Source organism: Mesoplodon densirostris, chromosome 15 (genome assembly GCF_025265405.1).
Source record: "Mesoplodon densirostris isolate mMesDen1 chromosome 15, mMesDen1 primary haplotype, whole genome shotgun sequence".
Classification (NCBI taxonomy): Eukaryota; Metazoa; Chordata; class Mammalia; order Artiodactyla; family Ziphiidae; genus Mesoplodon; species Mesoplodon densirostris.
Genome location: NC_082675.1, coordinates 51,609,959 through 51,637,381, shown reverse-complemented (window position 1 = coordinate 51,637,381; position 27,423 = coordinate 51,609,959). Strand labels below are relative to the sequence as shown.

At 43.9% G+C, this 27,423-nt stretch overlaps 1 protein-coding gene across 8 annotated transcripts in view; it reads right to left on the bottom strand.

Annotated features, from left to right (window-relative positions):
• The window catches only part of FHOD3 (formin homology 2 domain containing 3), a 503,602-nt gene that overhangs the window by 432,229 nt on the left and 43,950 nt on the right, over positions 1–27,423 (bottom strand). For all 8 annotated transcript variants that reach the window (XM_060118615.1, XM_060118618.1, XM_060118622.1 and 5 more), the window contains exon 2: positions 11,304–11,410. In XM_060118615.1, coding sequence (XP_059974598.1) covers positions 11,304–11,410 — 107 coding nt within the window. The remainder of the gene's footprint in view (positions 1–11,303; positions 11,411–27,423) is intronic.

Genomic DNA, 27,423 nt, shown 5'->3' with positions numbered 1-27,423 from the left:
CTGATGTTGTCCCAGAGGTCTCTTAAACTGTCCTCATTTCTTTTCATTCTTTATATTGTTCTGTGGCAGTGACTTCCACCACTCTGTCTTCCAGCTCAATGATTCATTCTTCTGCCTCATTTATTCTTTTTTGGGGGGTGGGGGTGCCTCATTTATTCTGCTATTGATTCCTTCTAGTGCACTTTTCATTTCAGTTATTGTATTCTTCAACTCTATTTGGTTGTTCTTTATATTTTCTAACTCTTTGTTAAAATCTTCTTGTAACTTCTCGCTCTGTGCATCCATTCTCTTCCCGAGTTCTTGGATCATCTTTACGATCATTACTCTGAACTCTTTCTCAGGTACATTGCCTATCTCCACTTCACTTAGTTGTTCTTTGGGGGTTTTATCTTGTTCCTTCATCTGGAACATACTCCTTTGCCATCTCATTTTGATTAAATTTCTCTAGACTGTCCTGATGTTGACATTCCTTCAATTCTTGTGATCATACCAGGAAGAAAGTTCCCATTAGTGCACTGAACTGAGCTGCTGAACAGCCTTTTGTGTGAATTCCCAGGAAAGGTATTCTGGGGTGGGGGCAGCAGCCACCAGGCTTGTAGCCTCACCCGGGCTGAGCCAGGGGTTCAGCTGGGAGCAGAAACCAGTGAACCCCTGATGATGGCCAGACCCTAACTATTAGAAACAGCAAACCCAAAGTTCTTTAATCTGGAAGATTTTTTTGTAACTCATGTTATCAGCAGTTATGAATCAAAAATAAATACCAAATGGACAGTAGACAAAATATATGCTTTAGATGCCCAGAGGGGAGGAAGCACGGGATGGCAGGAGAAAATATTTCAGAATACCTCAAAAGTTCTAGAGAAGTTCAGAAGGGCTCATTGATAGCCCCCACTTTTATCTTCAAACAACTGCAAAGCTGAATTTTGAGGAAGTGCTTCAGTTTTCCCACAGAATTCTCCAGTCCCATGGTCACGAGGGATCCAGGCACCTACGTGAGAACTAGGACAGTGTTTCTGAGGAAGCCATCAGCACACCACTCTGGAGGTATCACCTTTTCTGCATTTTTCAATGCTTGTACATTGAGAAACCAGGCAATCAGACTGGTTAGGTTAAACCCTAACAGAATTTAAGAGAGCATAGAACAAAAAAGGCCTATTTTTAAGTAGCTTTATCACTTATAATGCCTCTGCTTCAATATATCCACCTCCTTCCCTGCCTGCCCCTGTATACAAAATCCTACAATGAAAGGAACCTGAGTGGAATTGGGGACCAAAGGCTGTGGAAGTCCCTCAACAGGGGATGAGGGTCCAGAGCCCAGGAGTCCCTGGCAAATGAGGGGGCCTTCCAAAGCAGAGACCAGGGAGTGGTGAGTGCAGCCAGGTCCACAGAAGTTGTCCTTCATCTCACCCTGCAACCCCTACTTTCTCTCATCTTTGACGCAGGTACCACTGTTGTGCCCACTTTGCAGATGAGGGAAGCAAAGCTTGGAGTAATAACGTAACCTGCATAAAGTCACATAGCTGATGGAAACGGACCAGGGCTGAAAGCAGAGTGTCTGATCCACCGTCACCCGCACCATCCTGCCTTTTGCTGTGTAAGTGCCTCACTATATCACCTTCTCCAGCACTTCCTAAGGATAAAAAGTGTCCCAGGTTTTTTAAGGAATTGATTTGACCTCGATACTAAAATCTAACAAAAAAGGACACAAAAAATTAAGATGAAAATATCTAAGAAAATATTAGCAAACCAAAATAAGAAATATGTGAATATAATAAAACAGGACCAAATAAGGTTTATTCTCAGAATTCAGGAATTACAAGATGTCCATGTTTTATTTATCTATATCAAATATCAATGTATAGACGACACCCATCATAAGGTCCTTTAAATTTGATAGCTTCCCTCCCTCCACCACAATATTTTGTAATTGGGTAATGCTGACTGTTATGTATTTCTTTTATATATGCCATCTTGCTGCTATTATGGATTCTAAAAATCTTTTGGCTGATTCTCTTGGCTTCTTTCAGGGAAATAATCATTTCATACGTTTTAAAATAATCACTTTATCCCCACTTTTCTAGTAAACATGCCCTTGTCTTCTGTTTCCTGGCTAAAACTTTCAGAGGAAAATTAAATAATCATGGATATACTTTCCCCTGCCCCAGTGGGATACTATGTCAGTCTGGGTTCAGAAAATAATAATCATAATAGTTGTTAACATTTATGGAATGCTTATCATGTGCCAGATGAGGTTCTAAGTACTTTATACAGATTTAGACTTCAGAAAACTCCTATGAAGTAGGTAATATTATTGCCATTTTTAAAGTAAGTAAATTGAGGCCCAGAAGAGTTATGCAACATAGCTGAAGTCACACAGAAAGTGACAGAGCTCTGACCCAACCCAGGCAGTCTGACCCCAGAGCCTGTACGCCTAGCACCTCCCTGAAGTTGCCTCCCAGATGGGTGTTCCTTCATCCATTCCCTCATTCCACACATGTTCACTGGTGACTAGTGCGTGCTGGACTCTATGTTAGATCCACAAAGGATCGTCTGCCACAAGACAGCAATCCAGAAATCCTGCCTGCTAGCCTGCTGGGCAGATTTTGGACTGAAGACTGCAACATCAATTCTCACCTGAATTTCCAGCATGCTGGCCCACTCTACAGATTTCAGACTTGTGAGCCCCCAAAATGGTGTAAGCCAGTTACTTGAAGTAAGTCTCTCTAAACAGACTAGATGGATTAGTTAGATTAAACTAGATTAGACTAGATGGATAAGACATATCTTATTGGTTGTATTTCTCTGAAGAACCCTAATACAAACATTGATATTTGCCTTTATGGAGCGTCCATGTTCTAAAACTGAAACCAGTGGGAGGCTGTCATTGTGTGTTCACCATAAGCACTTTAATGGTCCTTTTCTCCCCGATATTGGCTTGCTGTATCAGTATCACAGCAGCGTCTCCTTCCAAGTCTGCCTGTTTGCAGCAGAGTGAAATGGGGGTGCATCAGTTACTAGAATCTGGTGACCCAGAGGCAAAGGCAGTTTAGTTTGACCTAAAGCTTCCCAGGGAGATTCAGATTCCATTCCTATCAGCACAGCCACTGCCAGAAAAATATCACAGGCCTCAGAGACTAGCCACAGCCAACCAGCTGCCCATACCCAAGGTCAATGCTACCCAAGTGATGAGAGAACTAAAATAGATGCTCAATTCAAGGAGACTCCAGCCAAGGCACACATGCCAGGGACTTGATGGCACTATCGCTGAAGGAACTTCCTGAAACTTCCCGGTTTCTCAGAATACCTGAGCTTCTCCTGCAATAATGTCTATGGCCTTGGGAAAAAGATCTGGTGTAACCAAATACCACAGAACCAAGTCTGTTGGTTCTGAACCCGTGTGTTTCAGTCCTGTCCCTGTCTCTCAAGAAAATATTTTTATAAAAATAACATATAAAGTCTTTGTAATGTAAGAACAAGTGCTTACATTATTTTATTGAGTGGCATGGAGCCAAAGGCTTGAAGACTTTTTCTTGCAATCAACAGCAGAATCGATGCCCCCAGATATTCCTCCACTCACATTAGAACTAAACTATGATTTCAGTCAAGAGTAGAAAACATACATTGGACAATGCAGCAGAAGCAGAGATTAGGGCCCCCCCAGCAGCTGCCCCAGGATAAGCTTCCTCTTAGTAAGCTTCTGAAACTGTGAGACTCAGCCCATGCTCTGCCTGAGGAATGAAGAGGATTTGGACCAGCTATCAGCTAGTAAAAGGAGAGTACTAGTGAAGATTAATTTGCTCAGAAGCTCGAAGTCCAAGAGAGCTGGTTGCCACTACATTCATCTCCAGATGCATTCTGGTCTCCCTTAGGAGATGGTAGTGGTGAAAAGCTAAACTCTGAAGCCAGCTATGTGATCCTGGACAAGTTACTTAGCCTCTGTGAGCCTCAGCTTCCTTGTCTGCAACAGAGGATAATATTATGCTTGTGGTGTCATATCTAAGAAACGAAGACTTGCTCCTATTTTCTTCTAAGAGTTTTACAGGTTTAGCTTTTCCCCCTCAGGTCCCTCCTAGTGGGAATGAAGCCTCTGTTCAACCCATTCACAACTCCCAGCTCCTACGCAATCCTGCTGTCTCTCCTCCTCCGCCCCACATTCTCCCCTTGACCTATCTCCACCTGCCTCCACCCCACTACTCTTCTGCTTCCTCTCTCCCCAAGGACACCACAAATCTCCTCCTTACTACACCCCTGGCCTTGCCTGGGTACTGTCACAACTTGATTTCTCCATGGCATCATGTTCTTAACTGCCCCTTCTTTGAAATTTTCTCCTTGCTGAGGCAGACAGTTACCCACCGATATGCATTTCCCCCTTTTGTCTTATAAAGAGAACCTGATTTTGTTTGGGGTGACAGTGTACCCACCTAAAACTATATTTTCCAGTCTCCCCAGCTACCAAGAGTGGCCACATGACACAGTTCTCTTCAGTGAACTGCAGATGGAAATTGCTGGTGGAGGTTCTGGAAAAACTCTCTAAAGGGGGCAGACCCAGCTGGCACCAACATTTGTTCTTCACTCTTCCCATTTAAGGCAGGGACCTCATACCCTTAGTAATAAAGGTAGAGGGTTGGCTGGACACAAGCCCAAAATTCATGGTATAATCATGGACCTAAGTTCTGGGCAATGGCGTGTGACTGAAAGCTATGTGCACACAGAATGGACATTCACCCCCTATGTCCACTTCCTTCTTCCTGGCAGCTGGGATGCAGATGAGAAGGGAAAAGGTAAAGCAATCACTCTGGACACAGAGATGGAATTCTCATTTTCAGGATGGTATGGCTGCTCTACCAGTCCAAGGAAAGTTGTCTATATTTTGACTCTTAAACAACAAAGAAATTTTTACCTTTATATTTAAACTCTACATTTTGGGATCTATCAGTTACATCAGAGAAAACTATACCCTAACCAACACATGACTTCCTGCCCTGATGAGATGCTGGAGGGAGAGCAGCCATACTGTAACTATGATGAAGCATGAAAGATGAAAGCTACATCATCAGGATGGCAGAGTAGAAAGGTAAAAGAAGGCTGGGTGCCTAAGAGCATCTTGTAATCAACATATTGTCTTCAAAACGGCCTAATCATCTACCTCTTTTTTATAAATAGACTTCATTTGTTCAGAGAAGTTTTAGGTTTTCAACTCCCTTCCTCCAAGGGGTCACCCCCAGTCTCTCTGGTCCTTGATGTTTCTCACCTGAGTGCCAGGCCAATATTTCTCACCTGGCCACCTTGCACCTTGAGCGTGGCTTGACATAACCTCAGAATAACATGTATAAACCTCTTCTCCCCCTCCCCAAACTGCCCCCCATAACCTCACTACTTCTCTAAGTAGTCCACCGTCCACACACTATCCACCTAACGGCATGTGTGCATTTTATCGTCCTGTTTCTCTCTGCTCAACTAGTATCACATCTCCAGATTCCCCCAGTGGTCCAGGCCCCAGTCCACCCGCCTTCCTCAGCCACCCGGTTCAGACCCATTAGGTCACTCCCTTCCCCCATCACAGTGGCCACACTGACTGCAGCGTCCCTGTTCAAGGTTCTGTCCCCTCACCCCGCCCTCCCTGTTACTGGAGGAGTTCTGGGAGGGCTCCTGCTTTGCAGGCCAGTCCTCTTCTGACTCCTACCCATACCATAAAGCCAAGCACCCGCGTGGGCTCCACCACTCCTACTTGACTCCATCTTTGTCCTGTCATACAATCTGGCATTTGAAGGAACTTAGAGCCATGCCAATCCCACTGTCCACTCAGCACGGAAGCTCATCTGTCTTGTCTGAGCATTCCTAAGAGGCTTTCCCCCAGGGTATTTGAAGGCACTGGCCTAGCACTGACCCAGAGCAGGTGTGCAGGGGCCTCTGGACTGCTCTGCTCAGCTCAGCACTGAACCACCCCCCTGCTCCACAGGGCTCCTTTTGTCTGAAAAGGGCCAGTTCTCTCATCCACCGTGACCGGAGCAGGGCTTGGTGGTCGGCAGTGTGAGCCTTGCACTGAGAAGATGGGAGACCCTTAATCCTTCGATGATTTGCCAAAAGAGCCTCAGACAACAACACACCTGCGCTCTCAGCTGCAGATAATCACTTATGAGGAAAAGTGGGGAGAAACCCCTCCCTGCGTCCCATCCACACCCTAACCAGAATCTCTCTTTTGTCCAGGTTTTCTGTTTGTTGTTCAGTTTGGTTTTTTGAGTTCAGTTGGTTTTTAGATTTAGGTTTAAAATGTATTTTAGGTGATTTCCCATTCTACCAGGTCCAGATGCAGAGGAAACCCAGACAGAGATGTGACTGGATGAGGTTAACTATTGTATCAGACAGTAAGAAGGGAAAACGACTTCTTATTCCTTCAAACTTGACATCTGGAATGTAGAGAACTCTTTGAGAATCTGATGAAAGGCTCTGAAACCCTTCTCCACCCCAAAACCCTGCATATCCACAAACTGCAGAAACCTCAGGGGTTCTTGCCCCCCAACACACACACACATGGATCCTCGGCGCTCATGAGCTGCAGGCTGAGAAGTTAGGTGTCTAAGAATCAAACCAGAGCTCTCCCCAAACCCTTTCATCCCTCCAAGCACATCCACTGCAAGGCTGGCGGGGTCGGGGCCCACCTGCCCCTGCGAATGGGCTTCCTCACAGCCCTTCCCATGTCCGGGCTTCACATCCTTCATCTCTGAGCCACAAGCCTCCCACTGTGGCTCCACCCACCCCACTCCACAGGTTTTCATCTGACTTTCCCCACCTCTACATAACGCAGTGGGGACAGGAATAGGGGTGTCGGGATGAGGAAAATCAGAGATAAGCACTGTCTCAGTGCTGACCCTCTAGCGCAGGCCCGAGGGGAGTCAAGCCAAGGAACAGGTGAGCGCCCTGAGGTACTCCAGGTCAGGAGCACCTGGGGATGCGTACACCCCGTCCAACAACCACACTGGTCCTCAGAGCATCCCTGAAGGCCCGTGCTTCTCAGGCCCACTCTGAGCTCTACCACACCTCAACCTACTGTCCTTGCTACCTTTGTGAAGCCCCACTCTGTCACCTTCAGGGCTAACCTCTAACCCCACTTCTCTGTGACAGTTCCCTGTGCACCGGTTTCCTTTCAGAGGCAGTGAGGATGGGACTAAGCAAAAAGGTCAGGGGTGGGGGCTTGGGGAGGTAGAATCTGGCCCAGCTCTGCCCTGTGGGTAAGTCTCCAACCTTGGTTTGCTCAACTAAAACAATGAGATCTCCCAGTGATGGACCTGCATAGACCCCATCCCAGGTCTAAAATCTGCTGATTCCCATTTCAGTGTATCATCTCAAATTCTGACCGTAATTATAGTAAGGGCTACTAGTTTGGGGTTTGTATTACATGCTGGGAAGCAGCTTAATGTTTTAGATACATTTTACCTATTTACATTGAGATCAAATCATCACATTTTACCTTGCAACAACCCAAGGAGGCAGTATTATGATTATATTACCCCACTTTCAAGGAAACTGAGGTTTGGAGAGGTGAAGTAACATCCCCATGGCCACACAGCCATAAGACTAACTGCAAAGCCCATGTCCCTAACCACTGTGCAGTGCTGCTCTCTGCTATGCTCTGCTTGGGCAACAGAGACCCTGCTGGGATCCCTGCTCATACAAGGAGGGAAATGGGATTGGTTAATATTGTCCTCATTTTATAAATAAATTTTATAAACTCCCATCAGAGGTAAAGTGGCTTGCCCAGTGTCCCACAATGGCAGGGCCGGGAATAATAACGCAGGGGCTTTGGCTTCCGCTGTACCCTGCTGTGCTTGCTAACTTCGCTGGCTTTGGAAGGCTCTACTTTGCTAGCATAATAATTGCTTTGTCCTTCTACTTTTGAAGGTCTTTCTCCTCTTCTCCAACTAGCTATAGTCTGAGTGATCATTCTAAACAAGGGGTAAGTTAAATTTTAGTCCAGCGTAAAAGAGCAGCGTATTGGACAAGAACAAAGAAACCAACTCCTCCACAAGGAAAACTGACTCAGAACATACTGTACCAACACCACCACCATCTCCATACAGCCTGCCAGATCTTCATGAGATGGCCACAACATGAGCAGGTATTTTCCTGTAATTTACGCAAAAACATCAAGAGAAAGAATGGTTTCTTTTGACCTTTTCATTCCTCGACAGGGCAATTCTTAACTAGGAAGAAATTATATTTTAACTCCCATTCGAGGGAGACATGAGTTCTCAAGCACACAGACTTTGCCAAGTGCTACGCTTCTAGGAGAGGACCTAGGAGGGACACTCAGTGCAAGTGACACTGCAGATGTGCCCAGGAACCTGCCACCTGTGCAGGAAACCTCCATCGGCAGGCTGCTTCCAGCCAGCTCCCAGTAACTTGCCATGTGCCACCAGTGCTCAGTGCTGGTAAATGACCTGGGGATCGCTAGGGTGACCCGGCAATGCCAGGACAGCACCATCCTGGCATGTCTTCTGCAATCCAGGCCAGGGACAGGGGATCTCCCCCCAGAGATCAGTAGAGGTAGATTCTTCACATTCTTCCAGACACAGAAGAATATCACCCTGAGTACGTTCCAGAGGACAAAGGGTGGATCCCACAAATGAAGACTATTTCAAAGTCTGGGGTGAGTTTGGGACACAGCAGTCAAATGTGCGGCTACCCGACATCGTTTGGGTCACCTTCCCCTGTTTGAAGTTTCCCACATCGTGAGTCCTGCTTTCTCATTTTGCCATAATTCGTTTCCCCAGCATCCCATGCTATTGGAAATGTGGTGCAGAAATGTGGTCAAGGCTGCATCTGTCAGATGAACCCATGGCCAGGTGATAGTTCAGAAGGAAGCAAAGTGAGAAGGAATGCCCCAGGATCTACTCCAGGGAGCTTGCAGTGGGCTCCCTGGCTCTTCAGGAACGGCTGTAAAGGGACTTCCAGCATCTGGACACTGGGGTTGACAGTGCGAGCTGTAGCGTCAGGGCCAGGTGACGGAGCAACCCTGCAGTGGGTGCTGCTCCAGCTAGAGCCAGTGTGTTAGCCTGGAACTGAGGATGTCCTTGAAGGAACCAACCGTATGTCCCCACCAGTACATATGTACATCTTCAGGAGAACCTGAAATGTCATTTCCCAGAAGCCCCTTGGATGGAGGAGGATCACAGACTGGGGAACCAGTCACATCTGTGTTCAGACGCGGCTCCACCATCTGCCGGCTCTGCCTCCCTGGACGTGTGATTGAACTCCTGGCCCTCGGTAGCTTCAAATGAAAAATGGAGACGATAAAATCCAATTCCATGTTTGTGATATTGACAGAATGAACTATTAAACAAACATACTGTGAAATAAGGTGCCTAACACAGTGAGTGGCATAGCAGGTGCTCCATAAAGCTTTATTTTCTTCCACTCTGAACTCTTGATACTGTTATCTAATATATTAACACTTTTTTCCTAAGCTGCCATCTCCAAACCAGTCAAGTTTTGATAAGAAAGAAAAAATATCCAACAGGTCATGGTCTTCAAGCACAACACCACTACAGACATTTTTCAAATTGGCAGTGATCTACTCATAACACTCCTGGGATCTGTTTGATCAATGAGACATGCAGTCATCCCATTAGACTGTCATCCAGCCTGAATGCTAACATGTTAAATAAAAGGATGTCATTGTCAAATACTTTGTAAAAACTACAGCAATGGATTTCCTCAAATCTATCAGTCTTATAATGTCAATTTTTTAAATGATGATGAGTAGAATCTGATGTGACTTAATAATGATACACTTCATGTGTGTACAGCCTATGGCAGTTTCCAGGGCCTTTTGTGGCCCTTGGAACCACTCAGGAGACAGGAGGGGCATCCTCAGAGAACCTGCCTGGTTCCTACCAAGGACCCTGGTCTTGGTGCTCAAGTTCATGCCATTCAGGAATACATTCTGGGATCCTGCCATTCACCTGGCCACCAGTGCTCACTAAGTGCCTATAACATGCTGAGAAAACACTAGGCTGGATATTCAGACAGGCCCAGTTCTGACCTAGCAGAGTTTTAGTAGCAGAAAAGAGGGACAAATAAAGGAGAAAAGACCGTAAGTTGTGATGGGTGTTAAAGCAGGGGAAACTCAGGAAGTCATCGGTACACACTGGTGTCAGGTAGGAAACAAACACTAAGAAGCTTCCCATTTTTCCTCATTTTTTTGAGCCATTCATGAAAAATCAGCAATCTCAGATAATATTCATCTGACTGTAATATATTTTTAAGTCAGGCAAGGTAGCTTCAAAACAAATTTTGGGGAGGTCCTTGGACACCGATGAAGATGGCTGGGCATAATTTGGAAAGGAACAGGGAGCCTCTGAAGGTGTCTAAGGAGGAAGGCGATAAAGTCAGAGGTAAACTTGGCTCTAGATGAATGAGGAATAGAAAGGGAGGTGGGGGGCCCCATCCAAGCAGTATTTCAATAATCTAGTAAATATATAACAGTATCTTACAAATATTAATGTCTTGGTTTGGGCAAGTCTGCCATGGTTATGTAATATGTTAACATTATGGGAAGCTGGGTAAAGTGTATTTGGGAAATATCAATGCTTTATTTTCAACTCTTCTGGAAGTTAAAAATCATTTCAACATGAAAAGTTTAAAAAATCTGGAAAAGGATAAAACAGTTACTAGAAAAAATAATCTAATAAATAGGGGAATGGCTACTTGTATGACAATATTCCTACAGTGGTTTTGCTTTCTGTACACATCTCTGACTTTTTATGTGGACTGCTTTATTCAGACTCACAGCAATCAGAAATATTAAACAATCCTATATGTAAGCTAAAAGTAACTTGATGTTAATTAACATAATTAAGAATTATTTTCTCCACAGTAGTGAGTTCAAAAGATGATACAGTATAAAATGATCTGCAGAGGCATCTGCCAAGAAAACTTAATATCCAGTAATTTATCATTAAAAACAATATATAAAACAGCTGTCAATCCACTAAAGTCTGGAAAGTACTAATTTAAGTACATTTGGTTTAAAAAAAAACAGACTATTAAATACCATGTGCTTAACTAAACTACACCAGAAATTTTCCTACTCCTGAGTAGCCTTATCAAGAAGAGCTACTCAAATTCAAAAGGGTCTGCAGTTACTACTGGTGAATCGCTTGCATCTCCCTTCTTTTCTGTGTGAATGTGAGTGAAGACAAGGTCAGAGCTATGGTGGTTTCTCCAAGATATTTTAAGGCCTCAATGAACCCCCATTTCGTGGAAAGTTGGGACCAGCTGGGAGGGACAGTTGTTGCTCTTACCCAGCGTCATCCTGGAAGCCTTCTAACTCGTCCCGTTGCTCGGCCAGGGTGGCCTCCAAGTCCAGGTAGGTGCCATTGTGGGAGAGCTGCAGCGTGCAGTCATCCAGCTGCAAGAGAAAGAGTCTGTTACGCCCAGGCTGCTCCTGGGATGGGGATCTGTACAGGGAAATCACTTCAAGTTGCCCTCATGTGTTTTTTAAAATCCAGAATTATTCTGAAATTTGTATCCTAACTGGAAGAAGTAGCATGTTCGTACAAATAGATTGGAAGCAAACTGCATAACAAGTAGACAGAAATGGCACCTACTAAGGGAGTGATGTTGACGGGGCACCCAATACGTGGACAGGGAAGAGAAGTACCAGGCACTGGGCTAACGCCACTTTCCACTCTGAGGGGCCCAGGGGAAGCCATGGATTTGGGGAGTGGAAACCAAGATGCCGATGGGACCACTGATTGAGAGACACAGAGTTTAAAAGGCAAATCTGGTGGAGAAAACATGCTGTTTCCTTTGACTCAGAGTCTATGGTCATACCTGGGCCATTATAATTAATAGTCGCTCAATAAACATTTTTACAATTGAACAAAAAGAAACATTATCCATCTGAATGACAATATATCCAAATTACAACACACCAAAGAGGACCTTACGTCTCTTTGTTACTAGCCTCATTTTTCGAAAACTTATTTAACAAATACTTATATACTGTTAATAACATCCCATTCATAATTCTAAGCACTTTACGTATGCTACATCATTTGATTCTCACACAAACTCTTCATTTCTTTTGTTATCCCCATTTTACAATGAGGAAACTGAAGCACAGAGAGAGACTGTTACTTGCCCAATGTCACATGTGATAAATGGTGGAGCTGGGATTTGGATATAGGTGATTCGAGTCCAGGTCATGCTCTTGACCACTATGCTCTGCATCTTCTCTATGGCCAGAGACCTTCTAAGGACTTGAAAATATGCTTTCAAAACACAACTTATGTCATCTGAGTGTTCTGGTGTGGCCAAGGTAACGCCACGTATTTACCAACCCCGTTCCCTTTTCCCCCTGGGAACAGAGACCATATATCCCAGGCCTATAGTTGGGCTACTACCATGTAACTGAGTGCTGACCACTGGAATATCAGTGAAAGGGAAGAAAGGTCCCAACCAGCCTGGCCATAACACCCCTGCACAACCATCCACCTTTCTTCTCGTGCCTGTGGCTAGATGCAGAGGAGCCAGAGAAGACTCCCAAGTCTGGAAACGGACAGAACCTGGAGAGAAACAGCTCAGGTTCCTGAATCACTGCATGGAAGAGAGCATTCTGCTGCCTAGCCTCCACTGACCCATCCTGGACAGTGACAAGAGCAAGACATGAGCCTTTGTGGCATTACATGACATTTAGAATAACCAATACACTTAAAACTACAGGAAAGTAATTTTATCAAAGATTAACATTATGAGGAAATCCAAGTGTATAACTTCATGCTTCGTTTCTCAGGCTGTAAGGACGGCTCTGATTATTCATCCACTTGGGTGAGTTAAGGCTCTTATTCCAAAATGCCAGGAGATTGAGGAAAAGTGGAGGCAAATACGTGGCTACTTCAAAACATCTAGGTAAAGGCCTGATAATCCTCCTGGTGTAAGTGAGATTTCAAACAAGGAATTAGTCTCCTCTGATAGAAAAGCTTTGCTTATTATCCTCAACAAGAGAAACGCAGACTGTCAACCTGTCCAGAATCAGCATCTATAACAAGCTGCTAATTCTTGCAGAAACCCCGCAGTTCCGTGTTTCTGGTTATCCTCAACAGAATGAAAGGAATTTGTTCTTTATTATTTTTAAGAAATAGTTAAATCACTTGAAGGGGTTAATCCTATTTGATTCACTTGTTTTATTTCTCTAATAACAAACTATTAAAGGCGTGCTGGTGAGGGTCAGCATTCTTGACTGGCATTTTACAGATGGATCATCCGATCTGAGAAAGCAGAGACCAAACTGGCCAAACTCACTGTGCTGTGATACGAGAGGTGTGCCCAGGGTTTGGGGGGAACACACAGGGGAGCTGGCTTCCCTGCCTGCGGAAGCAGCAGACAGGAAGGATTTCCTGCAGAAGGCGTCTCCTGGGCTAAGGGTCTCCTGCGGACTGAAATCAGACTTTTATCATTGCTAGGTGGAAAATTCCATTGGAAACGGAACCCGTTACCATGTACACTGGACCATGTGTAAGTAGAGCTGTAATCACTGCAGCTCATTCTTGCTTTTAACTCCTATTGACATTTTTGACTAATAAAGCTTACGTGGTCCGTTCTGTTGATAGTATCAACACTTCTGCTCATTTTTAATCCCATATATAATCAACAGACTAGCAGATGGGGATAATGAAAGCCCTTTAAGCCATAATAATTTCTTTTGTCTCCATCCCTGGAAATGTGTGAGTCCAAAGAAAGTCCAAAGAAAGAAGCTTTTGGATAAATAGTTTCTGCTTCCCCACTAGGGGGTCGAAGGCATTCTGAGGCTGTGGTCCACACTCAGGCCAGACAAAGAGAACCGAGTCTGAGAGGAAGTACTGCTGTGGTGTAGAGAGGCAGGATGTGCATGTGTATGTGGTATATATATTCCACCATGGCCAGTTTCAAGCTACCACCGTGAAGTCACTGAGCGTGGAGCTAAAAAAAGTTACACAGCAGCTCACCAGCATGTAGTATTTTTATCATACAGATCCAGGAGATGTAAGTAACCTCCCGAGCATAGGTAGCAGTAAAATGTAATGAAACAATTAGGCAGTGACATGTTTTGAGTATTTTTTTTTATTGAAGTACAGCTGATTTACAATGTTGTGTTAGCCTCAGGTGTAGAGCAAAGTGATCCACTTATACATATATATGTATATATATTTCAATATTTTTTACCTTTGTTTCTTTTTTTTAACTGTTTATTTTTATAAATATATGGGTTTTTTTAACATCTTTATTGGAGTATAATTGCTTTACAATGGTGTGTTAGTTTCTGCTGCATAACAAAGTGAATCAGATATACATATACATATACATATACATATACCTCCTTTACCTTTGTTTCTAATGTAACTTTTATTCGTTATACATTTATGCAGGATAATTTAACTTTTAATAGTGGCTATATTGAACAAAATTCCTGAGATTTATTGATCAGCCCTTTCGAGCCTCCCAGGCCAGCCCCAGCATACGCTGCTTCTGGCCCTTCTGGGTCATGAACTTGAGGCGCCTCAAGGGGAGGCTAGCAGGGAGCAGACGGAAGCCTGAACGACCCTGTCCCGGGCTTTCAGCCCTCACCACCCCCCAGCCCTACGCTCTTCTCCTCAGCTGGGGCAGAGGTGGATCACTGGGGCCAGCAGATACAGCCCCATCCTTACTGGCAGCCGTGTTTATTTTCCACATCATCTCCACCCATAGTTTCTGAATCAGATCCCCAGCCGCTGGGGCGAATATCTGGTTTGCCTCACCGCTCACCCTGGTGCGCCAAGCATCTGCCTCCACATGCCACCAGCGGCCCCAAATCACAGCAGGAAGCCCTACCGTGTCCCTAGCCTCCTGACCACAGAATCCCAAAACCTTAGCAGAACTGCCTGTTCTCATCATCCCTCTCCTCACAGCCAGGGCATCATTAACTATGCCACTTCCATAGTTCAATTTTAACAAAATTATATGTCAGGCCCGGGCTGGGCACCAAGGAATACATAGATGCTTCCTTCCCTCAAAGATCATTTTGTCAAGAAAGTATGACACACCAGTAGAACGCAAGAGAATAAAATGTCATTTAAGCCAACCATCAAAATGTGTGAAAGTTCATCCTCAGTTATATTCCTTCTGCTATAATTAGCAGCCACAGCCTCCTAAGACCCACGCATCCTCCAAAAAACGGGCCCATCCCCCTGCCAGGAGAAAGGCTCCCCTGACTTCCTAAGCCAGGTGTCACAACCCTACCTCCCTAATGAAGAGTTGGGCAATTTGTACAAGTCCTTCAACTAAAAGAGAAACGATGACTCTGTGCCTTTTAACCCCTCAGGAAGTGTGGGGGGATCCTCACAGTATGCCTATAGGAAGGGGGCAAGGTCAGACCCTGACCCCCTTAGCGAGCCGGGGCATGTGGGCACGAAGGGGTCCCAGCAACACGGGCAGCCCGTAAAGACACCAAAACGAACAAACACACACTGCCCGCTCCGTTCCACCACATGAGCCCTGCCATCATTACACCCCAGACACACACGATTAATATTTAAACCATCACATGAGCCAAGGAGTAGGAATACAGGGCTATTTGGCTGGACTGACACACAAAGAGTAAAATTCCCTCAGCACGTTGGGGTTTGCCTTTAGGTATCATTGTTAGAAACAAATTGATATGTACATGCCAAGTGCAGTCTTCAATCTTGTCAGGGACAGCTAAGTAACAGTTATGAAAGAACGCAACAACAATGTGAACAGGCAGCGAGTGGCGGTTCATTCCAATCTGTTTATTAGAAAGGTCTGGACAGAACTATCCAGACTCTGCCTACAGAGTGAAGGACTCGGACACCTCCCTGCCAGACCAGTTCCTGACGGGAACCTCAATTCCTACTGACACGGAGGCAGCCTGATCCCCTCCCTGGGCCTTTCATGTCAAATGTCTTGCCAAATGACTTAAGGGCCCTGGAATTTCCTGACTCCAGTGATTTTCGTGTCAACCCTCATACCATGGGAGCATGTCCCCTGCACTCCTTTCTTGGCCCTGGGTTCGGTGGCCAGGACATTGCCCGGCACTTCAGGACATAAGACAAAGCCAGAAGCCCTGTGGAAGATAACATGGCAGGACAATCACAGGAGAGCGGTTAGGGTAGGTGAGGGGCAGTGCGAGTGGTGTGGCTGGAGGACCAGGTTGCAGGCTCTGAACCTGTAGCCAGGAATCGGGGTGGGGGGCGGGGGGGGGGGCGGGCAGGGTGCTGGGGAGGAGGTCGTCACAGAGCCACATGAGGGACCCTTCCAAATACGCTAGTATTTTGTGCCACTCCTCTGGGTCAAAACAAACCATTAAACAGGCCCTCAATCTCTGGGGACGTGGAAAGAGCCCTCCACTCCTGGCAGACAGCCTGCACAAGGTCACTGGTTTTCCTGACAGTTCCTACAAAGACAGTGCATTCAAAAGGAAATGGCAGGGCTTCCCTGGTGGCGCAGTGGTTGAGAGTCCACCTGTCAATGCAGGGGACATTGGTTCGTGCCCCAGTCCGGGAAGATCCCACACGCCGCTGAGCAGCTGGGCCCATGAGCCATGGCCACTGAGCCTGCGCGTCCGGAGCCTGTGCTCTGCAACGGGAGAGGCCACAATAGCGAGAGGCCCGTGTACCGCAAAAAAAAAAAAAAAAAGGGAAATGGCAGACTCACCATCCTGGGGAGAAAAAATATCTGAAACAAGACTGATGTCACCCCTCAACTTATACATTCTTTTCTTTCCTTAATCCGTTGAAGTGGCGTGTTTCTGGGTGGTTTAATGATTATCTGGGTTTGGCAGCAGGTCTACAGTAATCCTTAGTCTAGGCAATAAAGTTCTGTGGAACTCTGAAATAGATTTGCATGGAACTGTTCTATAAATATACATGAGGTTTATCCGTTAAGCTCATTTTGGTAAGAGTTCAGAAGTGGGAAAATATATGCTGATTTTTAAAAGAAAAAACCTAAAATAAATGCCATTTGCTTATGTCATTTCTTGGGTTCCTCCCATCCTTCCATCCACATCCCTTGCATGTAATTTTTGCAGCTCCCTCCATCAAGAGGTGGATTCTTTCTCTGCTCCTGGAATCTGGGCTGGCCTGTGTCTAGCTCTGGCCAACATGGTAGCAAATGTGACACAGCAGAGACTTGAGAGGCACTTCCTCACTGGCGCTGGGCTCTCCTGTTGCTCTTGGAACTCTGTCACCACACCAAGAAGCCTGGGTTAGCCAGCCTCCGGGGTACCTGGTCGCTCCCGCTGCCCCCTGCCAACAGCCTGCCAACCGCCACACGCTGAGCAAGGCCAATCTGGATCACCAAGCCTCCAGATGAGCCACCAGCTGATGACAGACACAGGAGGGAGCCAGCGGTTATGAGCCAAACTGGCGCAAAGCAGAACTGCCCAGCAGACCCACAGATTTGTGGGCCACTTTTCATGGCTGTTGCTTGAAGTCAATCTCCACTTCCCCTGAGCCTGCCTCCTCCACCCACAGCAGACAGGCGGCCCCCCAGGGGTTACAATTTCACACTCGAAGTGCTCCCTGCCTGGATCAGCGGCGGGTGAGAGGCTCACCCACCAAGGTGCCGCTGAACACACTATGACACTGACAGCTCAGGGCAGGAATGCCAGCACCATGCCCAGCCCTCAGACGCCACAGAGCACACATGCCTGTCTCTGCCCCTGCCAGAGTCCAAGCCCCACCAGGGACAGAGGCCAGCAGCAGTTGCTGGGTAGAAAGGCCTGGAGCCCCAGGCAGCTGGGGAGCAGCCAGCTGCAAAGCCCTCCCATAGAGGCCAGGATGCAGCAGGAGGTGAAACCCCGCATGAGCTGTGGCTCTAAGCCCTCGGAGCATGTTCCATTGTCCCATCATAGAAAATGCACATTCAAAGGTTAAAAAGTATGAAGACTTTCAAAATAGCACCTGCAAGTGCAGGGCCCTTCTGACCGCACTGGCCCCGCTCCTGGCTCAGAAGTGAAGCCCTGCTGTGGGCCCCATCTTGCTCCAGGGCCGGGTTCACTGTGGGCACCCTGAGTGCCCCCAATCCAGGCTCATCCCACTCTCAGAGCAGCACACAGGCCATCAGCGCGTCAGACGGTCAGTTCTAAGAGAGCTACACCATATCCTCCTCCAATTGTGCTCTGGTCGCCAGGCAGTCATGAAGCTTATGGCTTCCCTCAACTTGGTGGTTCCTTCTAAAGGCAGCAGGACTACAGACTGGAATTAACTGACAAGCAAAATGAGTCAGGAAAGAGGGCTTTCCAACAAGCAGGGCCGCATGTCCCTTTCACAATTCTTAATAAAACCTTCACAAAACCTTGGCTCAGCCTTTCAAGCTTTTGTGGGCTTCGGTTGCCCCCTATCCCATAAGTGCCACTGCAAAGGGACAAGGTGGAGGGCACACACGCCGGGGATGCCCTCTGCCGTTTCCTAAGATGGGCAGTGAAGACATGGTGCTCATTTCATTATCCTTCAAGCTACACACACCATCTACATTCATCCCCTTCATATGTATAACACACTTCACAATAAAAAATGAACAGTTTCTTACAAAGGTGTGATTTTACATATTTTAAAAATTAAAGTAACACTTGGTCAGTTTTCTTAAGAAAAAGACCAAATGAAACTGACTCACATGATATCAGAAGAAATCGGTCCTGTTGGCTAACCTCAACAAATCATATTTAAACTTCTAAATCTCTAGGGGCCCATTTAGCCTCTTCAGAACAACAAATATATCACGGTACTTAATAAATGTTTTAGGGTCAAGTACAAGGATATTTATGAAGGTCTAGCATATATGGGTTATGAAAAAATATGAATGTATTTACTTTGAAAGTGGTTGGATTTTACTTCCTCAGGAACCTTTAACAAGTTATGTTGTTTATGGCCAGCAACCTCAGTGAGAGAAGCAATGTCCTGAAATTGATTTAGGCAGTTTCCAAATCAAGCCCCAGACTTCTATTTAAGTCAACAAAATTGCACAGCTCACCAACCAAAGGCAAGGACCTCTGCCAAATTCTACAAGAAAGACACAAGGCAAGGTTCCTCCCATTAAGAGCTTAAGCTGAGTGGGTGTGATAATCTGGGACATATTTAGATTATTTTAAAGGGCCTTTCTATCATTAAATAAATAACCAAAAATGCATTAAACTTCTCTCTTGAAAAGGCTGGACTATATTTACTTGCATTTACAGGTACCTTTTTCCATTTTCTGTTTCTTTTCAGTCAAGTTGAAAAACAGTGTCAGCACCAAGTTTCAGTGTTATCATTAATCTATTATCATTCACTCATTCAGATGAATAATGCTTTCCTGTGCACCTTCTCTGTGCCAGGCACTGTGCTATGTCCTAGCATGACAGACCAGGCTTCAGGGCTGTGGATAGGACCAACCACCAAACAGGGAAATAAGGACAAGGAGTTAGTCACCTTTGTTATTTCTGTTCTTATTTTCACTGGGGAAGGAGTGCAGGGATCAGGGAGCTAAAGTATGATGGATATAAAAGTCCTGACACAGAAGGAGTATGAGTAGTTGATATACTAAAAGAAGGCAGGCCAAGGGGTCCGGAGAGGGAGTCTTCCTGGCCACAGCAGATTTTAGACTTGATTCTAAGGCAACGAGAAGTCGTGAAATTGGTTGTAAACAGATGCATGCAGGATCAGCTTTGCAGTATGAGGATAGAAGGGGGAAGACAAATGAAGAGGCCCCTGCAACAATGGGGGGGTGGTGACTGGAAGGTGGCTTGGACAATAGTGGAAGCAGTGGAAATGGAGAGAAAAGAAGAGAGAGGGGTAATACAGGGAAAGGGGAAGGGAAGAAGAAAAGTCAGAATGACTTGGTGGTTGGTAAGATGTGGAGGCATCCTTGCTTGAGAGTGTCTTGCTTGAGCAAATTAATAAATGGTGCTACCATTTACCAACATGGGAAACGTACAAAAAGCTGTTGGCGGCAGGGAGAAAGGATAAAATTGGGATTTTTGTTTTTAAGATGTTATATGTATAACAAGTGGAGGTGTTGAATACGGAAATAGAGTTGGGGGTTTGGGCATAAATAAAAACATGGCGGTTGAAGTCCCACAAGTGCACTGGTGAACCTAAAGACAACAGCTAACATTTTGTGGCTTGAGGATCTGTAGTGGTGCCCCCTTTTTCATTCCTAATAGTGGTACTTTGTGCTTTCTCTTTTTTTTCTCTAATAGAGGTCCTTTATTCACTGATCAGTCTTTTCAAAGAACCAACTTTTGATTGCAGTGCTTTTCCACTATTTTAAGTTTGCTTTCTATCTCATTAGTTTCTGTTATCTTTGCTATTTCCTTCCTTCCACATTCTTTGTGTTTAATATGCTGGTTTCTTCTACTGTATAAAACCTTAAGGTTTTCAGTCTTTCTGCCTTTCAGTCATGTGCATTTAAGACTATAATTTTCCTCTAAGTAAGGTTTAGCTACAGACCACAAGATCTGATATGCCATATTTTCATTATCTTCAGTCCAAAATATTTTCTAAATTCCAATGGGATTTCTTCTTTGACCCATGGGTTATTTAGAAGTATATTACATAATTTCCAAATATTTAGGAATTTTCTAGCATCTTTTTAAATGTTGATTTCTAGATTAATTTCACTATGGCCAGAAAATATACTCTGTATGATTTCAATCCTTTAAAATTTCTTTTTGTAATTTTCTTGAAGTATAGTTGACTTACAGTGTTGTGTTTACTTTCTGCTATACAGCAAAGTCACTCAGCTATATATATGTAGATATATGTATATATATATATATATATATATTCTTCTCATAGTCTTTTCCATTTTGGTTTATCACAGGATACTGAATACAGTTCCCTGTGCTATACAGTAGGAACCTGAAATTTCTTGAAACTTATTTTATGGCCCAGTAAATGCCAAGGATGTGTACTCACAGCTGCAGTGTGTGTTAAGTGAGATTCTCAAATCTCCTCTATCTGTATTGCTCTTAATCTGCTTATTCTATAGAGAAGTATATTAATCTCCCACTACAACTGTACATTTTTCTATTTTTCCTTTTAATTCTGTCAATACTTGATTGACTGATTGATTTATACTTCTTACTGAAAATATAATTTCCTAGTCTTTTAGCACCACAGGATTTCTTCTTATCTCTAGTAATGTTTCTTGACTTAAAGATGATGTCATCTGTTACTAGTATGACCACACCACTGGGTTAGAGCTGCATGGCTTATCTTCTTCCAGTCTTTTACTTATAATATTTGGTACCCATATATTTAAGATGTATCTCTTGTAATTAGAATATAGTTTTTTTATCCAATCTTGACAATCTTAGTTTTTTAATAGAAGTATTTAACAAAGTCTGTTAACTCTAAAGTGATTGCTATTGTTTGGGTTCAAATCTACATGTTCAATATTTGACCTACATTTGACCTACATTCTAATTTCCTTTTTTCTCCTTTCTTGGCATCTTTTGGTTTAATCTGCTATTCTTTATTATTCCATATTTCCTTTCTATTTCTTTACGTTATTCTATTTATTCCTAGTACATATTCTTTTATTAATTCTCTCAGTAATTCACCCTTGAGGTAATCACATGGCTTCCTGACTCAGCAGAACCTACTACAAATGAATGTTATCACTTCCCAGAAAAGGTAAGGGCAATAAACCACTTTAATATGGCCTAAACCTTTTGACATATTGAGAAGTGTATTCTGGACCCTATGACATAGTATTGTTCTGGCAGTCAATATTCATTTAAATTTATGCACATATTTACTTTGGTCTCTACTTCATTCCTTCCTGTGTTTCTGTGCTTCTGTGATAATTTCCTTCTGCCTGAAGAACTCTCTTTAGTATTTCTTTAGTGAGACTGCATTAGCAACAAATTTCCTCAGTTCCTATTTTCTAGAAACATGTTTGTTTCATGTCCTTTTTTTTTGTAACAGCTTTTTTGAGGTATAATTCACACACCATATAATTCACCCATTTAGAGTGTACAATCCCCTAGCTTATATATTCAGAGTCGCCCATCGATCACCACAATAAATTTTAGAGCGTTTCCACCACCCCAAAAAGAAACCATGTACCCATTGGTAGTAACTCTTCATTCCCAAACACACCCGCTCTACACCTAGAAAGCACTAATCTACTTTCTGTCTCTATAGATTTGCCTATTCAAAACATTTTATATAAATGGAATCACACAATGGTCTTTTGTGACTAGCTTGTTTCAATTAGTATAAAGTTGTCAAGGTTCTTCCATACTATAGCATTTATCAGTACTTCATTTCCTTTATTGATAAATAATATTCCATTACATGGATATACCACATTTGATTTATCCATTTATCAGCTGAGGGACATTGGGCTGTTTCCACTTTGGGGCTATTATGAATAATACTCCTATGAACATTTGTGTACAAGTTTTTACATAGACATATATTTTCATTTCTCTTGGGTATGTACCTAGGAGAAGAACTGCTGGGTCACATGACCTCTATATTTAATATTTTAAAAAACTGCCAGACTGTTTTCCAAAGAGGCTACACCATTTTACATTCCCACCAGCAATGCATGAGGGTTCCAATTTCTCCAAAACTTCACCAGTGCTTGTTTCTTTTTTTTTTATTATAGCCATCTTAATAAATTTGAGTTGGTATTTCATGGTTTCAATTTGCATTTACCTGACGGCTAATGATTGTGAGCATCTTTTCATATATTTATTGGTCATTTCTATATCTTCTGTGGAGAAATTGCTACATAAACTATGTGTCCATTTTTAAATTGGGTGATATGTCATTTTGTTGTTGAGTTGTAAGAATTCCTTACATATTGCAGATACAAGTCCTTTATTGGTTATATGACTTGCAAAAACATTCTCCCAAGCTATGAGTTGTCTTTTCACTTTCTCAGTGGTGTCCTTTGAAGCACAAAAGCTTTTAATTTTGATGAAGTACAATTTATCTATTTTTCCCTTTGTTGTGTGTGCTTTTGGTATCATATCCCCTTTACTTTAAAGGATATTTTTGAAGGATACAGAATTCTAAATTAGCAGTTATTTGCTTGGAGTACAGGCATACCTTGGAGACATTGCAGGTTAGGTTCCAGACCACTACAATAAAGTGAATATTGCAATAAAGTAAGTCACATGAATTTTTTGGTTTCTCAGTGCATGTAAAACTTATGTTTATACTATACTGTAGTCTATTAAGTGTGCAATAGTATTACGTCTGAAAAAAATGTACACACCTTATTTAAAAAATACTTTATTGCTAAAAAAATACTAACCATCATGGGACAATGCAACGTTGTCAAAAACCTTCAATTTGTAAAAAAAAAAAAAAAAAACACAGTATCGGGACTTCCCCGGTGGTCCAGTGGTAAAGAATCCCCCTTCCAACGCAGGGGACGTGGGTTTGATCCCTGGTCAGGGAACTAAGATCCCACATGCCACAGGGCAACTAAGCCTGTGCACCACAATTACTGAGCTCGCAAGCCTCAATGAGAAAGCCCACGTGCTGCAAACTACAGAGCCCACATGCCCTGGAGCTGCGCGCCACAACTAGAGAGAGAAAACCCACACACCACAACTGGAGAGAAGCCTGCCTGCCGCAACTAGAGAGAAACCCAAGCAGACCGCGCCGTAAGGAAAAGATCCTCATGGCTCAACAAAGATCCCATGTGCCACAACTAAGACCCGACACAGCCAAGAAAAATGAGGAAAGTAAATAAATATTAAAAAAAAAAAAACACAGTATCTGTGAAGCACAATAAGATGAAGTGCAAAAAAATGATGTATGCCTATACTCACGAACTGTAACTCCACTGTCTTCTAGCCTACATCATTTCAGTTGAAACATCAGCTGCCAGTATTATTGTTGTTCTTTTGAAGATAATCTATTTTTCTCAGGCTTCATTTAATATTTTGACTTTAATTTCCATCAGTTTTACTATGAAATGCTTATGTGTGGTTTACCTGTATTTATCCTGCCTGGGGTTTATAGTACTTCTTGAACTTGTGGCTGATGTCATTTGTTAATTTTAGAAAATCTTGGCCATTATCTCTTCAAGTATTGCTTCTACCCATTCTCCTTTTTCTCCCATTCTAGGGCTGCAATACATATGTTTTAGACCATGACCCATAGGCCTATCATGCTCTTTTCTGCATTTTCCATTTTTTTTGCTCTCTATATATCTTAATATCTTCTACTGACCTACAATCCACATCATTAATTTTCTCTTCCTCTGTGTCTAATCTTCAGAGTGAACCCACCTACTCCATTCTTAATTTTTGTATTTTTCATTTCTACATTTCCATTTGCTTCTTTATTTTATTTATTTATATATATCTCCATCCCCGTTTTGTTTTGTTTAAATTCTCCATCTTGCCTCTTTGGTTGAATGTATTTCTCATAACAGTTTTAGAGATTATATCTGGTAACTCTAGTATCTGGATCACCTATAGATATTTCTATGGTTTCCCCCAATCCTTGGTCATGTCTCTGGATATACCAGGCACATTTTATTGAATACAATCATTGTTTACAAGAAAAATTTTCAAGGCTCTGGGTAATAGCTTCCTTGCAGAGAGGATTTTCCTTTAGCTTCTGGCAAACTGTAGATCACCTTAATCCAATTAATGACTGAGCTCACTCAAAACTAGGTTTCAGTCTTTGTATGCCTGGCCTGTTTTCAGTTAACACTGACTTCTAGGGTTTAATCTTTAGGGGGTCCCAACTGAATGCATGGAGTGTTTATTGGGATCCATCTATCTTGGTGAGCTCTGATCTCTGTTTTTTTCTCCCCAGCGCTATGAAACTGAGAGTAGCTTCGCTTAACTTCTCAGCCTCCTCACAGTCACTTTCTACTTACCTTCGTAGTCTCTGCACCTGCCATTGATGAACTGGTATATGCATCAAGGTGAAAAGAACTAAGAATGCCAGACTCATTGATTATGACCTCTGTAAGTCTCCCTCCACTCTGGGATCTTGGCTTCCCAAGTCCTGGCTGCCTGGGAGCTCTCTAGTGCCTTCAAAGACATGTTTCTTGGTCCTTTGTCTACCTTATCTGGGTGTTCTGGGTAGAAGTATTGGTCTGCTACAAGCTAGTTCATTATAGCCAGAAGTGTAACCAAGCAGGACCCTATGGGGCCTTCCTGGGACTGACCCCTTCCACATATCCTCTGCTGTGTCTCCTCTCTGAAGTACCCAGATAATAGTATCTCATGCATATTTCCTGAGTTTTTCAGATGCTAAAAACCACCACCAAATGGAAGAAATTAACTACTTGATGATCATGAGCACATACCCCCAGACCTTCTGGCACCTAAGGATTGATAATGTTCACTGCCCTGTTATCTCAGCATCACAGAGAATTGTGCACGAGCTGATCACATATCCTGGGACGACCTCCCTCACCTTGCCTTTAAAAATGCTTTGCTGAAACCCTTCAGGAACTTCAAGGTTTGGGGGGCATGAGCCAGCCGTTCTCCTTGCTTGGCCCTGCCATAAACCTTTCTCTGCTCCAAACCCTGACATTTCAGTTTGTTTGGCCTCACCGTGCATTAGGCACACAAGCTTCCTATCGGTAAAAGAAGCAGAAGCCCAACCATCTACTTAATAGCTAAAAACATTTACTATTCACTTGACATGAACTAACACTAATTATTTAATCCTCACACAAGGTATAAGGAAGGTACTACTATTATTCTCATCTTCTAATCAATGTAAAACTGTGGAGCACAAACTCACAGAAAACTGTAATTGGCCAAACAACTTGCCCAAGATCACCACAATTAGTAGCAACTCAACCCAGACAGCCTGGCTCCTGAAACTGTGCTGTTAGCTACAAAAGTATATCAAATAAGGGGAGAAAGGCACAGAAGTAAGCCCTCTGCAATTCAAACATTTAGAGATTGCATCAAAGAAAAGGAGACTGAAGAGGATCAGCCAGAGGGACCAGAGGAAAACCAGGAGAAGGCTGTCCTATAAGCCGAGGGAGGAGAGTATTTTAAGGAGAACGTGGTAAACTGAGACTGTTACAATTATCATTTGAAAATAACCGGGCCTAGTGTTATCAGCTGCTCATCCCTTCACACAATAAAAATTAAAACCTTTGCAGATGGGCTTCCCTGGTGGCGCAGTGGTTGAGAGTCCGCTTGCCAATGCAGGGGATGCAGGTTCGTGCCCGGGTCCAGGAGGATCCCGCATGCCGCAGAGCGGCTGAGCCTGTAAGCCATGGCTGCTGAGCCTGTGTGTCCGGAGCCTGTGCTCCGCAACAGGAGAGGCCACAACAGTGAGAGGCCCGCGTACCAAAAAAAAAAAAAAAAACCTTTGCAGAGACACTGGCATATCCAGTCCTCACATCCCATCCTTCTGCGAATGGTCACAGATCACACGCTATATCCCCAGTGTATCCTGCTCATCTGGCCTGCCAAGGTGAGGTTGGGCAAAAGCACTCCTAGAGAGCACAGAAGCAAATTCATTCACTGAAAATGGAACACTTCACTATTAGAGAAACCATGCAAATGTGACAGCTCTCACTGATGCTCTGTAACGTCTTCAAAACTTCTACCTAAAATTTACAAGGGAATTTATAGTATTGCTTCATGATTCAAAAATCCCCATTATTCACAGTCATTGAAAGAGAAAGACTGCAATGGAAAATGTAAAGAAAGTTGTCAACATATGAAGACTTTGTATATTACGACAAGAACGAAGAGTCGGTGAAATGGGGAGAGAGAGAAGATCTAGGGGAAGGAGCACCTTACTTCACTCACATGAGCCACTAATAAAATAGATCCACTAAGAATAGGACTTATGCATAGGGCCACCTATGCCCACTATATAATTTGCAAGACCCAATGCAAACTGCAGGGCCCCATGTTCAAAAAGCAGGAAAAACTCTTTTTCCTTTCTCAGCAGTCTCTCTTGCGAACTGTAGAGGTGATATTTTAATCTGCGATTTATTACTGCGCTTCCTTGAGCTCAGGGATATTCACTGGGCTTGTGTAGACCCTCACCGGTGCCCACAACCCACCTGCACAACTCAGCAGGTGGGCACGTGGCAACCTGCACCAGGCCCCTGCTGGGGCCCAGTCCAGCGGAAGTCACCGGGCGGGGTGGGCAGATGGCGCAGCCCGCATCAGAGACCAGGTGCTGGGGAGGCAGAGGCAGGCAAAACTGCACATGAGCAGAGGCCTCAAGCCCCGAGCGCATGCTCCCTTGTCCCATCAGACTTTGCTTAAAAGACACAAAATCAATAATAAAATTAAGAATTTCAAAACTGTGACCGTAGAGCATGAAACCCAAGTGCAGGGCTCTGTGCAGACAACAGTGTCACACACCCGTGAAACCAGTCCTGGGGTCACCACTTACCACTGCCCCCTGGGTTCTAGGTTGTGAGCTAGAACCGGCTAGTTGA